Below are 16046 nucleotides of genomic sequence, written 5' to 3'. Positions count from 1 at the left end.
CGTCGCACACCCGGCGCGGGAGGCGGAGCGGCAGCCAGAGGGCGGCGCGGTGGGCTGATTTGGGCCTCCGCTCGCTGCTGCGCCGGGGTCGCGCAGCTCAGCGGTCTCGGGGTGCCTGCGCCGTCGCTCTTTCCGGGCCGGGTTCCGAGGACGGCGCCTCCCCTGCGCCCCTCTCCCCCAGGCCCTGCGCCGACTTGGGTTCCAGGACACCAGAGCTAAAGCCCACCCAGTCCAGGCCCCGCACCGTCTTTTCCCGGCGGATTTAGTTTCTTCTTCCCCACGGTTGTGTCCAGTGGCCTCAGGGCTCCTGTTTCGGATGAGCCCATAACAATATTTAGAAATGGGGTTCTGGAACCTGGGAATCCTGGAGAGACACCCTTAGGGCCCCCTGTCGCCGGCTTCTACGTTCTTCTCCAAAGTTGAGGATCCCTTTCCCGTTCCCTCAAACTCACTACCGCCCGACGTGTCATGGCCCCCAGGCCAGGGCGCGAGTGGAGCTCCGCCCTGTCCCACCTGGCGCTGGGATCAGTGTCTCTGTATGCAGCCCTGAGCACTGCCCAGGTGAGTACACTGGGGCCGGGCAGGGGCGTAGCCCACTCCCAAATCCCTAGAGGGTGGTGGGAGGTAAGTGTGGGGGCCCGACTTCTGTGAGACCTTCAGACCCTTCCCTGTTTAAAGGGAGGTCCTGGCCTCGTTTCCCCACATCTCCCTTCCCTGTGTTGACAGGCAACTCGAGGGGCCGCTGCTGGCTTCCTGCTCCAGGCCCTGGCTGCTGCCTCCATGCTGGCCCCGGGGCTGGGCACAGATGAAGACTGTCTTGCTGGAGCCTGGGTGGCCACTGTCATTGGCCTGCCCCTCCTGGCCTTCGATTTCCACTGGGTGAATGGGGACTGCTCCTCCGCCAACCTGCTCCTGGGAGGAGGCATGGTGCTGGCAGTGGCTGGTGAGCACCTTGGTGCTGAGGGCCGCTCTGTGGCTGGGCAGGCAGTGGTGCTCGTGGTCGCAGTGACCATCCTTATTGTGGCTGTTTTCACGACCAACACTTATGGAATGTTGGGGGGGGTGATGCTGGGCGCCGCAGGCCTCCTGAGCCGGCTGGAGGAGGACAGACTGCTGCTGCTGCCGAAGGAGGACGTCTGTCGCTGGGCCCTGGCCGGAGGCAGCTGGGCCTACCACCGGGCCCTGCACACACAGCGCCTGCAGTGGGGGTGATGGTTGGGGACAGCAAGGCGAGGCTTCTGCCCTGGCTACCACTTTCCCCTCATGGTCCTGCTCCTAGGGCCTCCTCCTCTAGGGAGAGACTCTCCTTCAACCGAAGCCAGCTTGCTGCAGAGTGACTGGTCAGGGGGCAGAGTCTGGGCACTATCTCCTTTTCTAGCGCAGTGTGAGGACTTGCCTAGACCAAAATGAGGGGGACTGGGTCCCGGGCATGTTTTGGGGCCTGATTCTGGGCAGGCCATAGTTGTGGATCCAGAGAGAGGCTTGGTCTCCAATAAACCTTAGGGATTTAGCAGGAATATGGACTCTGCCTATTCTTGAGTCGGATTGAGAGGTCCTCCAGTGAGCTTCCTAAGGCTCCCAGGGCAGCAGCTGGTTTCCCTGAGCAAAGGAAGGCAATGTGCTGGAACCAACCCTGGGGGCCTCACTCACCTTGGCCTGCCGGCACCTCTGTAAGGAGGGGCCCCTGGACTGAGAAGATACAGGAGCCCTTGTTCTCCTGGAACACGGTGGAGTTCTGAATATCCTTGCAAGGTCTGGCTGGTGGTCCTATGGGGCAGTGATCTTAACCGGCCGCCGGCTGGGGTGGGGGCAGGGGAGGGCCGTACCACAGCTGTTCCCAGAAATGTACATCCCCTCCCAGGGCTGCCTCGACCTCTACCCGTTTGCCCACCGGCCTGTGCAAGGCAAGTCCTGATTTCCTAAGACCCTCGCTTTCCTCAGCGGACCCCTCTTCAGCTCCCAACCCCAGAGTTATGAAACGGGATTGGGCAGAGCAGTGGGTTAGATTCCGGGTCCAGAGTCCTCCCTTGGGGAGTCCCAGCACTCGCGTCCTGTGGAAGCACATCTCTTCCCGCACAGGAGGGAGAGGTGGCCGGCAGTTTCTCGCTCCGGCCAGCCAGGCCAGAGCCCCGCGCACGCTAGCCTGGGTGTCCGGGGACAAAGTCGCAGGCACATCTGGACGTGGGGGTCCAAGGTTGCCCTCCGTTCCGGGGCACCCAAGGCGTGTGGTCCCGAGCCGAACTGGCGGGAAGCACCGCGCTTAGCCCTGACGCCAGGACTATTCGGGCTCCAAAGATCGCCCCTCAGCGGGTCGCCCGGGGCCCCGCCCACCTAGTGCAGGGGCGGGCCTTCGCGCGTCCATTGGTTCTGGCCGTCGCGCTGTCTCCCCGAGCGGCCCTCCCATTGGCCTCGCTCCGCTCACGTGACTGAGAGAACAAGGGGGCGTAGGCGGCGGCGGCGGGGGGGGGAGCGTACAGGGAAAACAAAGATGGCGGCCGCGCCGGGGTCGGTGGCCGCGGCGGCTGCGGGGCGACGCGCGGGCCGGACCCACTGAGGCGGCGGCGCAGGGAGCGGGGCTGCGGGGTCGCGGCGGCGGCGGCGAGAGGGCGGAGGGAACTTGCGGCGCCCCTAACCTCCAGCCGCGGGAGCGCGCCGGCACCCGCCCGCCGGGCCGGCCGGCCGCGATGTCCGGCGCCGAGGAGGCCGGCGGGGGCGGCCCGGCCGCGGGGCCTGCCGGTGCCGTGCCGGCCGGGGTCGGGGCCGGGGCCGGGGTCGGGGCCGGGGCCGGAGCGTCTGCGGGGCCGGCGGCGGCGCTGGGCGAGGCGGCGGGGCCCGGGATCCCAGACGAGGCGGGCCTGGCCGGCGCCCGGCAGCTGCAGGAGGCGGCGGGCGACTCCGATGCGCCGCCCAAGAAGCGGCTACGGGCGGCCGAGACGGCCGAGGCGGCGGCGGCGGCGGCGGCGGCGGGCAGCGGGAAGCTGGAGGAGCGGCTCTACTCGGTTCTGTGCTGCACGGTCTGCCTGGACCTGCCCAAGGCCTCCGTGTACCAGGTAGGGCCGCCGGCCAGACCCGGCTCGGCTCCAGCCCCGCCGCGGCCGGCCCCCGGGCACCGCGTCTCCTCGGAGGCCAGGCCCGAGCCCTGGGGCCCAGAGGTGGGACTCTGGCGCCTGTTCGGAAGCTGCTCATTCTCGTCCTCTGGGAACTTTCCTGTTTCCTGCTCTGAACCTCCTTTTTTTTCTCGTGGCTGCCCTTACTTCCTGATGGGAATCTCCTGTCTCCCACTTGGACGCCCCTTTTCTTCCCAGGTTCCCCTGTTGCCCCTTTCTCAGCACTCCTCAGCCCACCCTCAAGCTGACCCCAGAGAAAGCTGGCGACAGATGCCCGTGCCCCTCCCCACTTCTGAGCCTGCTCCGCACAGGCCTGAGCTCCCTGGGCTCCGGGAGTCCCTGGTCTTTGCTCTTCCTCAAGTGTTTCTTCTCAGTTCTTTTGCAGACACACACCCTCCAACCTGTTCTCATGCTCGTCCCGTATCCCTTTACCCTTTGGTGTGGAAGAATCCCCTTCCCTTCTCACTTCTTTTTGGAAGAAAGTTGAGAAGGGAGGGGCTCACCTCTTTGCCTTCCCCCACCCCTTCCCCTCATTCCTGGTCCGGATGAACTGCCCACATCAAGCCCCACAGCCTGGGTCTCTTCAGCCCCATCCCCCGCCCCAGCACAATCCAGTGCCTTCTGGCCATGCTGTGCCTCAGGCTGGGCTCCTACCACATGCCACCTCACCCACACCAGGCCTGGCTTCCTAGGCTACCGGTGCTCCAGGAGGTCTGTTCACTTACCTTCTGTCTGAAGAGCCAGCCTGGTGGCTGGACTCAGAGTCCTTAACCCACTCAGGGCTGCCAGAGAGGATACTTAGCCCAGGGGGTCTCACTCGTGCACCCCGTAGCAGCAGGGTCACACACTGGTCCCAGGGTCACTGCGCAGCGTTCTGCTTTCTCCATTGTGTGTCTCTCTCCACGTCAACCCCCATCTCTGATTACCCCCACACCCCCAGCCCCTTTGAGGAATGAAACAGGGAGCTGGACATGGCCGATGAGGCCTTGTCCCCCTGCTTATGCTCAGAGTGAGGGCTGTGGTGCGAGGGCCATTTTTGTAGTAAACAGTGCAGGCTAGTCTGAATTGCCATTTCCCCAGCCTCTGGATCTCCAAATCCTTCCCGCTCTGGCATGAGTTTGCTTTGGAGGATCCCAGCGTGCCTGGGTGACGGAGGGAGAAGAGGCATTGGTGGGGAAGTGGGTTGAGTTCCTTGGGGAGAGGACACTGGCTTTCAACCCCCCCTCCTGGGCTTTGGGAAGCTTCTGGTCAGAGGCCCTAGCTCAGGAATACCACAGGCCTCCTGGCCCAGTGCAAATTGGGGTAGCGCTTCTCATAACCACCTCAACCGTGGGGGTGCACCTCAGGACTTGTCCTTTCTCTGGCCTTTTTTGCTTGCCCACGACCTTTTGATCCTCCCAAAAGCACTCTTCCTTCCTTGGGCCTTGAGTGAGCGTCTAGGAAGCCAAGCCAATGGTGGTGGGGGGGTCCCAGGGGGATTAGGGGGTTCCTCATCTCTCCTCGTGTGAGTGGGCTGGAGATGGACCTGGCATGAAAACAGGCCATGTGGTGCCGGCTCTGGGTCCACTCAGCACAGAGAACTGCATTTCTGCCTCTGGCCGGAGCCGCTGGTGACCGGGCCTCTGAGCCTGGCTGCTTCAAACCAGCCCGCACCATGCTGGGAGCTGAGCTCTGGGCCGGCAGGAGGCAGGTGGCTGAGCAGCTCTGATGGGGAATGAAGGCTCTGGGCCACCTGGCCTGTGGCCTTCCCTGTGGCCTAGTGGGCTCTGCTCAGTGGCTTCCCTGGGAACAGGCCAGCTGAGTGAGCAGAGCCCACCAACGCTGAGCTGTGAATTTTGGCACCAGCCCTGTGCCCCACCTTCATTCTTCCCAAGTGACACCCGGGCCTTGGCAGGGAGTTGATTCCTTCTATCTCTAGAGGCTGGGAGAAAGCTTTAGAGCGTGTGATCAGTGGGAAAGCCCTTGACCCTAGAAGGGTTGGCTGGAACCCTGCCACGGGTCAGAACTCGCTTTGGCTGCTGGGACACCTGCCGTGTGATGGGGGCCCATGGGGCATGGATGCACAACCATGCCCACCCTGGAGCCTGGGGTGTGAGGAGCCCGAGGGAAGGCTTCTTGGTGGCTCCTTTCTGTGTGCAGTGGTCTGCATTACTCTCACAGCCACCCTGGATGGGGATAATTACTGGGGGGGGGGGGCATCGAGATGGGCCTGGAGGCCCGCCCCATTGCCTGGTTGGCATCAGAGCTGGGTTTGCTCCCAGAATGATTTGGTCAAGGACAGCATAGGTTCCACATGCGCTGCCTTGAAATGAGGACGCGGAGCTCTGTGTGTCCCTGGTTGGGGCCCACTGCTCGCCAGCGCTTCTGGGCCTGGGCTCAGCCCCTCCACTTCTGCTGGCCGCCTTTGGTGAGTCACGTTGACGGGCTGGTGGACCTGCCTCAGGCATGTGGTATGTTTTGCTCTGTGTTCCTATAGGCAGCGTTTTGCCTGACCCCACCAGGATACGTGGTTCGGGGCAAGCACCAGCAGTGCTACACATCTGAGGGCTGTTTCCGATGGTACCCAGTTCTGGGGTGAGAAGAAGAGCCAGTGACCATGCGGAGCCCTGCATGCCGTGCCTGGCACCGGGCAGCAGGGGCATCTCCATGGGCCTCTGGATGTGGCTGGGTGCGCAGTAACTCAAGCGCTTGCTCTCCGGCTACCAGCCCCTACCTCCGTGCCTCTGGGGAAGCCTGGGTGGTGGTGAGGGCAGACACGGGCTGCATGGTTAGGCTTGGTCACCTCCCTGATCTGAGCCCCACAGTGTCGGCTCCGCCATGGGTCCAGTACATCACACCACCTGGGTTGGGATTCTTGCTCTGGTGTCAGACCAGGGCACTCATGCAAATGGTTCTCACCGTGACCTGCGTAAGGTCAGGTCAGGTCAGGGCTACAGCTGGTACGGCAGGTGCTGGCTTTGATGTTCTCCATGTGGGTCTTAGGTGTACTCTTGATGGCTGGCCTGACAAGGTGTGCAGCCACCTTCTAGGGTCCTGGGTGGGCACGGCAGCGGGCAACCAGGTAGGGGTAGGAGGGCCGGGGATGCAGCAGTGACGTGCACATAGGAGCTCTGTGTTGGAGCCTGCATCGGGCAGCTGTGCTGACCTGCTCGGAATGCAGCCCTGTGGCCCCAGGGCGATGTGACCTGGGTCGTCTGCCTTCTTTGGGGGAAACACAGCCTCAGTGGGTGGTGCCTGGATCGTTGCAGCCACAACCTGATCCCTGACCCCATCTGGGACTCTCCTCCAGCCCTTCACACAAGGTGGACCTGGCCCTGACCCCGCTAATGTCAGCTGAGGCCCTGAGCCGTAGATCAACATCTGGAGGGAGGGGCCGCAGAGTTCTCCCACCCCAACTTGCTTCTCAGCCAGGAAAGCTCCTGTGACCCCCACTGGGGTGGAGGAGTAGTCAGGGGGCCTTTGTCACGGTATGTGGCACCAACTGGCCTTCTGTGCCCACTGCTCCTGCCTCAGACCTGAGCCCCGCCCCGTCAGCCCATTGCTCTCATGGCCCTGCTGCCTGGGTGCCCTCTCCCGTCCCTGCCCCTGCCCACTCCTGCTCCGCGTGGGCCCCACAAGGCAGCACCTCTGCCCCGAGGTTGTCTTCTCTCCCTGCCGCAGGGTGCCTCTCCCATCCCACCTGCCGGGGCACCTGACACCATCTGTCCTGTGGGAGGATTGAGGGTGGCCTGCTGCGCTTCCTGTCCCCGCCAGGACTCGGCTCAGCCCACTTGGCTTGGTTACCTCGTTGGCAGCCATGTGGGTAAAAGGCCCAGGAAGCAGGGGTGGCTCCATCTCTGCTTGCGTCCTGGCCAATGTGGGTGCCCGCCTTGGGGAGCTTCCAAGTGCGCCGTCTTGGCATCTGTCGACCTGCCTGGTGCTGCAGACTCTGTTCAAGGTGATGTTTAAGGAATGTCCAATGGCGCTGCCCACCCACATGGCCTGGGACCCTCTTCCCCAGCTCCAAGACTATGGCCGGCTCATGCTTTGAGGAAAAAGCTTTGAAAATACATCTGCTTAGCTATCCAAGACAAGGGCAGAGGGAAGAGCAAGTTTCTGGTCTCTGACTAGATGAGAAATTGTGCTTTTTGTAGTGGTTGTTTGTCATTTGAGTTACCTTTTGATCCAGGCAGCACTTGAGTTCTGAGCAAGAGCCTGACTGCAGGTTTGACTGGTCCCCACCCAAGTCCCCGAGTCTCTGGGTGGTGTGACATCAGGAACTGCTGGCCCAGAACTTCAAACCCAAAACCTGGTGGAAGGTTGCAGTCCTGGCTTCCCCTGAGACACTTGTGTGTCTCAGACCCTGCATGGTCACTTCCGGGCCCTTTGATGAAAGAGGTCAAGGAAACCTCAGGCCGAGTGTGCAGGGGTGTGGGGTGCCGTGAGGCCCTGCTGGGCCTGGTGAAGGGGGGCCTCCAGCTGGGCTGAGGGGCACTTTGGGGGTGGGTACCCTCCGCTATGCTTTGGAGATTGGGCTGCTCACATGAGTCTGGGTGCTGAGCCTTCCTTTGGTGGTAAAGAGCGGAGTTTGGGGGGCACCCCACGGTGTGAGGGGACTGTGGACTCCAGGCCTAAAAGGCCTACTGATTGAGGACTTGGCCCCCAGAAGCTGGGGGGCATTTTCTAAGACCTGCTTTTGTCCCAAGGCTCAGGGGCCAGGACTCCTCCTCAGGAGTCCAGACGGTTCCTTCAGCTCCCCAGGGGGAAGCTGGTTCAGATAGAGGCCCCGGCCTGCATGGCCTGGGTGCACTGGGCAGGCAGGGGGAGGGGCTGCTGGGCAATGTCCTGGGGGCAGGGACAAATGTCCACTTTTGGGCCATTGCAGAGGGGCTTGGGCTGGGGCACAACTTGGTGGGGTTGGGGAACCCAGGGTTGAGGGGGGGTTTGTTGAAATCACAGGCTTGTGCCTGGAGTCCTTCCTGAGGCTTCCGGGCAGGGGCTGCGTGAGGGGCTAGCTGGGTTGTGCTGGGTGATGACTGTGGTGCCAGGCGTTAGTTCTCTGGCCACTGTGTGTCGCACCTGTGGCCCTGTCCTACCTCTTCAGCACGTCATAAGGCCAGTCCTGTCCTTGTTGCCTTTTTGTTTTTTTCCAGCTATGCCATGCGGCATGCGGAATCTTAGTTCCCCGACCAGGGATCGAACCCGTGCCCCCTGCAGTAGAAGCGCAGAGTCTTAACCACTGGACCGCCAGGGAAGTCCCCTTGTTGTCTTTTTTTTTTTTTTTTTTTTAATTTGGTTGGGCTGGGTCTTAGTTGTGGCAGGTGGGCTCCTTAGTTGTGGTTTGTGGGCTCCTTAGTTGTGGCTCGCCGGCTCCTTAGTTGAAGCACATGGGCTCCTTAGTTGCAGCTCACGGTCTCCTTTGCTGTGGCATGCGAACTCTTAGTTGCAGCATGCATGTGGGATCTAGTTCCCTGACCCAGGCTCCCTGCGTTGGGAGCGCAGAGTCTTATCCACTGCGCTATCGGGGAAGTACCTCCCCACCCCCTGCTGTCTTTTGTGCCTGAGAAAATTGAGGCCCAGAGAAGGATGTGACCAGCCTCAGAGCACACTGCTGGTGACCTGTGGGATCTGGCCAGCATCTGTCCTGGGAGGGCCTGGGAGGCCCTGGGTCGTGGAGCCCCCTCCGTAGCCTTCCCTGTCTCTAGGGTCTTCCTGGCAGGTGGTGGGAAGGCAGCCCATCCTGGGCACTGCAGGAACTGCTCCTTGGAACTGCCCAAGCTCTCGGGGGCTTGGCCCTGGCACGTAGCGTGGGGCACTCCGACTGCCCTGGCTTCTGCTGTCCGTCAGAGGCTTGGCGTATGGCCAACGCTGTGCTGAGCCCTCTGGGGCCCAGCTTCTGGATGGGCAAATTGGGGCAGGTACAGTCCAGCCCGACCACCGCAGAGGCCCTGGGCCAGGCCTGCGTACAGAGTTGAGTCTTGCTCTGGAGGCCGAGGGGGATCCTGGCTGGTGGGGAGGGCTCTGGAGCATGGTGACTAGCCTGCTATGGACAGACTGCCTGGGCTGGGTAGGTGCTGGGGCCAAGGCTGGCCACCTGGTGTCCACCCAGAGAACATACCTTGGGTAGCCGGTAAGGGACTAGCCACGTGTGGACGTTGGCTTGTCCCTTGGCAGGCCGGCAGCACTTGGAGTGTCTTGCTGGTTAGCCGCATTCCGATTCAGAGCTGAGCTGTTAGGGCTGGAGGGGCAGTGCCCCCGCCTCCCCAGAGCCCAACAGAGGGCAGGTGCCCTAGTACCTGAGCCTGTTTTGGTCTGGAGGCTCCGGGAGGGTGGGGTGGGGACTGGCCCTGGAGCCTGGGAACTCCTGCGGCCCCCAGGTTCTGAGGAAAGGCCTGCCAGGGGTGTGCGCAGGTCACCCCCTCTGCTCCAGAGCAGTGGGCTTTCAGGGCAGCGCTGGGAGTGAGCAGTCACACAGTTGGCAGCCTCGGGTCCCTCAGGAAGTCCCAGGACTCCATCCCGAGTCTCTCGCCTGCAGGCCTACGCCCTGGCTGGGCCACCGGAGACAGAGGAGAAGCCAGCTGAGCTGGGCCCAGCAGTGGCTGTTGTTCTCTGCTGAGGCCGCGGGCCTTGCCTTGGGGCGTCTAGAACTAGAGCTGGCCACACAGAGTAGTGTGGGGTCCCCAGGCCTTCCTGGCTTCCTCACTGGGGTGCTAGGCAGCAGCTGGGACTTCAGCAAGCCCGGTGCTGCCTGGTCTGGCCTCACTTCCGGGGGCCCTGCAGCTTCCTCCTCCCGTGACTGATTGGTCAGGTTGCCATGTACTGCTTCCTCTCTGCCTTCTAGAAGCCACAGCGATCCTCTCCCTGGGGCTGTGGCACGGTGAAGCCAGGCCCTCTTGGGCTCCGGCCCTTGGCGGGGCTTTGAGGACACGTGTGACCTGGGCTCTTGGTCTGGGCTTCCCACAGGGTGGCAGCAGGCTATGGTGCCGTGTCCCCCCACCCTCTCCTCCACTCATCGCGTCTCTGGCTTCTCCACTGACCCTGGGCAGTGGACGGGGCAGACTGCTTTTCCTCCCTGGCCGCTCTCGGGACCCGCCTTGCTCCACAACCCCCAGCCAGGCTGTGTGTCCAGAGCAGGCGCTGGCCGGCCCCTGCCGGCCCCCTCCTCGTCTCGCACATCTTAACTTTTGACCTGACTTAGAAATTGAGACTTGAGTGCAGCTGATCTAGGGTGTTTGTGTGGACCCGGATCCTGTGACTGAGGCCTTTGTCCCCGGCCCCACCATCGGTCCTCAGCGCGTAGGTCCCATCACTCACTGGACCCCAAGCACGACCCGAAGGCACTAAGAGCTCACTCAGCCTCTTGCAGCCCTCAGCTCAGGGTGCACGGACCCGTGGTGTTTACCGAGGACCCCATCGTGTGCAGGCGTGGCTTGGCAGTGGCCCTGTAAGTCCCTCTACCACACTGGATCCCAGTCACAAAAGGGTCCTGGGCCCCAAGGAAGCCTGTGGAAGCACTGCCTGCCCATTTGCCCTCGGCCACTGGGCGTCTCCCAGTGGAGACAGGTGCCCTCGCGGGGGGGGGCCACACTCCCACCAGTGTTCCCCGGGCTCCAAGACCGCCGTGTCTGCCCTGGAGGACACAGCTTGTCTGCTCTGGCACCTCTGGTTCCCGTGTGGGCCTCTCCTCCCCCAACCCCGTGAGCCCCTGCAGGCCCAGGCCCATAGCCTGCCGTGTGTCTCGAGGGCACCAGGTGGGTGCTCAGGAGGTGTGTGGAGCCAGTGAGGGAGCCAAGGTGGCTGAGCCAGCAGCCCCCTCTCCACACGCCAGGACCCCCGGCAGGGAGGGGCAGGTTGCCGACGGCATCATCTGCGCCTTGGATCCACAGGCTGAGCCAGGGAGGGGCCTGGCTCCTAGGCCCAAAGCCAGCAACGCTCCTGCAGGCGCACACTGCCCACGTGCCCTGTCCTGGGCCAAGTGGGCCTCCCCTCCTGCCACGGCTCTGTGCCACCGGCCCTTGGGAAGGTCCTCTCCAGGTAGCCAGCCCCACCGGGCGGGTGGCAGCTGCCTCCTCACCTGTGCGGGCCCAGGAGGCTGGAGTGGCGGGGCCAGGCTAAGGGTGCAGCTGCCTTGGCGTGGGCAGCTGGCCGAGAGCCCGCGTTCCGTGGGCGTCCCTGAATCAGGCCCTGTGGTGGACTCTGGGGACAGTCTCCAGCCCCTGGATGGGAAAAGCCCCCATGTGGCCCACCCAGTGCCCGCCGGCGGGCCACCACAGTGAAGAGCCCGAACCTCTGCTGCCAGTGAGGGCCACCGCGAGACCCGTCCTCTCCATGGGGACCCTGCCGGCCGCGTGCACAGGGCTCCGGGAGGACAGCCTGGCCCTCCCTCGGGAGTGGGAGTGGCAGCCTGTGCTTGGCGGGCAGCAGCCTGCCCGCGGCCCCGGCACCGCAGCCCCTGGGAGGGGCCGGCAACGGGGCGGGCGCGCACCTGCGCGCTCCCGCAGGTCCGTGAGCTTCATCTCCCTTTCCTTCTCCGCAGTGCACTAACGGTCACTTGATGTGCGCTGGCTGTTTTATCCACCTACTAGCAGATGCCCGTCTGAAGGAGGAGCAAGCCACGTGCCCCAACTGCCGCTGCGAGATCAGCAAGAGCCTCTGCTGCCGCAACCTGGCCGTGGAGAAGGCCGTGAGCGAGCTGCCCTCCGAGTGCGGCTTCTGCCTGTGCCAGTTCCCCCGCTCCCTCCTGGAGAGGCACCAGAAGGAGGAGTGCCAGGACAGGTGAGCACCTGGCCGGGCCGGCCTGCCTGCTGGGGGCCTGGCCCCACACACGCCGCCCGGCGGCGGCCTCGCAGGGCTGGGCTAGTGCAAAGCCGCTCGGGGCCCAGGCCGTGGAGGGGGCTGGCAGGAGGCTCCACAGACTGGGGGGCTTAGATCTGCAACCGGAAGCGTCTGAACGTTACCCTGGCCCTCCAGGGTTCCTTGTGGCTGTGTGGTGGCTTCTTTCTTAGAGACTGTCCGTGGTGTCCGCGGGCCAGGAAAGCGTGGCCAGCGCGGAGGCTCTGGGAGCACAGCATGATGGTGGCCCTAGCACCCCAATCCCCCCCTCCAGGGGGCCAGGCTGCCGAGCCTCCCCTGCAGTGAAGCCACGCGGGGCCCAGGCCCGTTGTGGAGAGAGGCCCCATGGCAGTGGGTGTAGGGGGCGCGCACACGCACAGCTCACACATGCCCTGCTCCTCCTCAGGCTCTCATGCACTCTCACCCCTTCCTGAGGGCCGGCACATGGGGACTGTGTCCTTCAGGGACGGTGGTTTGTGTGAGCAGGGCTGCTCGGAGGCCCCCTGGCACAGCCGCCTTCCACAGGGCGCGGGTGTGACCGCAGTGCTGGCCTCCTCCCAGGGTGACGCAGTGCAAGTACAAGCGTATCGGCTGCCCGTGGCACGGCCCTTTCCACGAGCTGACGGTCCACGAGGCCGCGTGTGCCCACCCAGCCAAGACGGGCAACGAGCTGATGGAGATCCTGGACGAGATGGACCAGAGCCACCGCAAGGAGATGCAGCTCTACAACAGCATCTTCAGCCTGCTCAGCTTCGAGAAGATCGGCTACACAGGTGAGGCGCCCCGCTGCCCACTGCATGCCACACAGGCTGGGGCTGGGGCTGGCGGCCAGGAGCCGGGGAGCCATGGGGCCTGGGCAGTGGCACAGGCTGCACCAGATGGCCAGGCTCTGGACTCCTGGTGAACGGGAGGACATGTACGGGAGCAGAGGGGCCGGAGGCTGAGCCGGGGAGGGGCCGGGCAGGACCCTGGGGGCACCTGCATGGCTCTCACAGAGGCCCTCCCCACCTGTCCTCCCCAGCCCGGCCCTGCTACCCCAGCAGAGTGGCGTCCTCACCGTGTGGGGCTGCACAACCTTGGGACAGTTGGGGTCTAACCAGAAGGTGGGTGTGTCCCGGGGGGGTCTGGGAGCTGAGGGCCTGCCCTGCGGAGCCAGGGGCAAGAAGAGCACCCGTCGTGTCAGGTCCTCCCCGCAGGCGGTTACTGCAGGGGCCACGGGCTTCCTGAGGCCAGCGAGAAGATGGTCAGGGCCGGGGCTCCTGAACGAGCTGAGGGTGCCTGACTCAAACTGCAGAGCTGGGAGTGGATGCCCAGGGATGGGCAGGCTGGACTGCGCTCAGGCCCACTGGATCTCTTGGGCTCTCCTGGCCACCGCCACTGCCTTTGGACACTCTGGGGAGCAGAAGTCAGGCCAGAGCCTGGTCTAGACACAGAGAATAGCAAGAAGCCCCTGCTGTCGCTGGAGCTGCTGGGGGTACTCTGGCCCTATACTGCCCGGCCCACGCCAGGCGGCCGGCTCAGAGCATCAAGGGCAGTCACAGGCAGCCAGTCAGAACGTGCTGCCTGGACTGGACCTGGCTAGGTGGAGGCCCGAAAGGCCGAGGGCCGGGGTCTCAGCGGGAGAAGACCAGGCCGCTGGTTAGTCTTAGCCTCAGCTGCCCCGGTGGGCACTGTGTCACAGACAGTCCAGGCCAGGCCTGGAGAGTCTGGGTGGACCGAGGCGCCATGACTGCAGCCGTGGCCGGGCAGGGAGGACTGGCCGCCTCTCTGGAGGGACTCGCCAGCCGTGGGCCATGGGCTCTGCCAAGAGGACTGTGTGATGGCAGCCGCCCACTCACCGATGGGCCCTTCGGCCGGCCGGCAGAGCCCAGCACCAGCCACGCGACGGCACGCTGCCTCGAGGCCCGACACACCAGCCCGGCCGCCGGCTTTTCTGGCAGCTCTGTATCGGAACCAATAAAGTACACTTGTTCACAGAACTGCATCCTGTCTGTGTGTCTGCTTACCCCGGCCCCCTGGGCGGGGCCTCTCCCTCTGCTGGGCCCCGGGGAAGGGTGAGGAGGGAGGCCTCGCCTGACCTGGGGGTCAGGCGGGGCTGGCCGTTCACCTCTCGCAGCCTCTGGACTCCTTGCCGCTAATGCGTGTCACTTCTGTTCGTAGTTTCCCCAAAGCTTGCGTGCGCCTCCGTTTGCCATAATTGCGTTTGATTTGCCTTGTGACAAGTAGAGCCCGCTGTGTCCTGGTAAGTTGCCTTCCTCCCTGGCCGAGCCTGTGTCCTCGGCCGGCTGGGAAGGCGCTGCCCCTGGCCCTGCCTGCTCTGACCGCCGGCTCCCCGGCCTGTCTGTCTCCACAGAGGTCCAGTTCCGGCCGTACCGCACGGACGACTTCATCACGCGCCTGTACTATGAGACGCCGCGGTTCACGGTGCTGAACCAGACGTGGGTCCTGAAGGCGCGCGTGAACGACTCGGAGCGCAACCCCAACCTGTCGTGCAAGCGCACGCTGTCCTTCCAGCTGCTCCTCAAAAGCAAGGTCACGGCGCCCCTCGAGTGCTCCTTCCTGCTGCTCAAGGGCCCGTACGACGACGTGAAGATCAGCCCCGTCATCTACCACTTCGTCTTCACCAACGAGAGCAACGAGACGGACTACGTGCCGCTGCCCATCGTCGACTCCGTGGAGTGCAACAAGCTGCTGGCCGCCAAGAACATCAACCTGCGGCTCTTCCTGTTCCAGATACAGAAGTAGGCAGCCCCGTGGCGCTGCCCACACCTGCCCGGCAGCGGCTTCACGGCGCCAGCGCCCGTCTCAGCCAAGAAGGAGAAGGAACAGAAGCGAACACTGGGACGTCTGCATGCGTGTGCGAAGGTGGGAGCGCACCCCTCGCCCTCTGCCCCACCTCCCCTGTCCCGAGCGCCGGAGGCCAGGCCACCGCAGAGGAGACGCTGCTCGGGGACCCAAGGGGCGCGGCGCAGCACGGCAGCCTGGCCCCGGCCCCTACCGCGCAGCGGGCCACACGCCTGCTCTGGGCCGCACACGGGGCTGCGCACGGCCCCTGGGCCGGGCTCGGGGGCGCTGACCTCAGACGGCATATTTGATTGCAATTAAAAAGGCACCCTTGTTTCCTACTTTCTGTTTTGTTCGAGGGGAAGGCGTGGCTATAATTGGACACAATGGGGTCTTCGGTTTCGCCAAGGGTCAGAGCCCGCCCATCCCCGTGACTGCACCTTCACGTGCCCCGCCCCAGGAGAGACTTGGAGTAGCTGCCCCCTCTGTCACAGGCCTGGGCAGGGCAACGGGCGGGGTCGGGGCTCTCACTAGCCCAGCACATCCCACCCCCAGCCGCTCCAGGGAGGCAGGACTTGGCCACCAGGGCTCAGCAGACTTTTCGGAATGCAGGGTGATTTTCTGTCTCTTCCCAGGGAAAAAATTAAACCCTTTACAGGCTCTTCTACAAGTTATGCAAATTTAGCAAGAGAGAATCTATCTTCTGTATTCAGCTTTAAGGACTCAGTGTCCCCAGGCTGTGAGGAGAGTTCTGGGGTCCACCGGCGGTGATCAGTCCTGGCTGTGTGAGGGTCTGAGGGGTCCAGCTGCCCCCATGCTGCTCTCAGGGACCAGCTGCTGGCCCTGCATCCAGGGCTCTGCGTGGAAGTCAGCGCTGGGCAGTGTGGTTTCTCACCCGAGGGAGGTGGGCCCCCCAAGGTCCTGCAGTCCTGCCCCAGAGCTGCGGTGAGCAGGCCCAAATGCAGGCCTCACAGCGGGAAGGAGCCCTGCCTGGGGATCCCGGAACCCTGGGACCTACTGGGAAAGGGAGAGCTCGGGCCCCTGCTTAGGAGACAAGGCTCTTCTGCAATAGTTTCTCGTTGCTTCAATACCAAAGAACGGTTTGCTTCGCCCCCACCCAGGCCCCCCCCCCAGCTCGGAGCTGACCCTGCCGGCCTGGCCCCCTATTGCCCAGGCCCTGCAGGCTCAGTGGGCAGGGCCCCCCTGGCCTGTCTCTGGGGGCTCCTTTCTCTCCTGGCCCTCGAGGTGGGGAGCTGAGAAGGGGAGTGAAGGAGCTATGGGGTACAGCTCGAGCCTCAGCCAGTTCCTAGTGGACGAAGCAGCCCTCCCAGGCTGGCGGGTCCC

At 64.1% G+C, this 16046-nt stretch overlaps 2 protein-coding genes across 4 annotated transcripts; both read left to right on the top strand.

Moving 5' to 3' along the window:
• The first annotated feature begins 24 nt into the window (after positions 1–24).
• On the top strand, positions 25–1517 carry TMEM276 (transmembrane protein 276). The gene is made up of 2 exons (XM_081258104.1): positions 25–561; positions 727–1517. Exons 1-2 carry the CDS (start codon positions 469–471, stop codon positions 1210–1212), a joined length of 579 nt encoding a protein of 192 aa, XP_081114230.1. The 5' UTR covers positions 25–468; the 3' UTR covers positions 1213–1517.
• A 965-nt stretch (positions 1518–2482) lies between these two features.
• Positions 2483–15043, top strand: LOC308629831 (zinc finger TRAF-type-containing protein 1). 3 transcript variants are annotated; one of them, XM_081258102.1, is made up of 5 exons: positions 2483–3050; positions 11623–11861; positions 12480–12691; positions 12940–13021; positions 13102–13891. In XM_081258102.1, exons 1-5 carry the CDS (start codon positions 2685–2687, stop codon positions 13343–13345), a joined length of 1143 nt encoding a protein of 380 aa, XP_081114228.1. In that variant the 5' UTR covers positions 2483–2684; the 3' UTR covers positions 13346–13891. The 3 variants fall into 3 exon arrangements, with proteins under 3 accessions (XP_081114228.1, XP_081114227.1, XP_081114229.1); XM_081258101.1 differs by lacking the exons at positions 12940–13021; positions 13102–13891 and adding an exon at positions 14272–15043; XM_081258103.1 differs by lacking the exons at positions 2483–3050; positions 12940–13021; positions 13102–13891 and adding exons at positions 8049–10530; positions 14272–15043.
• Positions 15044–16046: the final 1003 nt, after the last annotated feature.

Source organism: Mesoplodon bidens (genome assembly GCF_964165515.1).
Source record: "Mesoplodon bidens genome assembly, chromosome: 16".
Classification (NCBI taxonomy): Eukaryota; Metazoa; Chordata; class Mammalia; order Artiodactyla; family Ziphiidae; genus Mesoplodon; species Mesoplodon bidens.
Note: the sequence above shows the minus strand (reverse complement) of the source record. Positions and strands in the feature narration are given on the sequence as shown.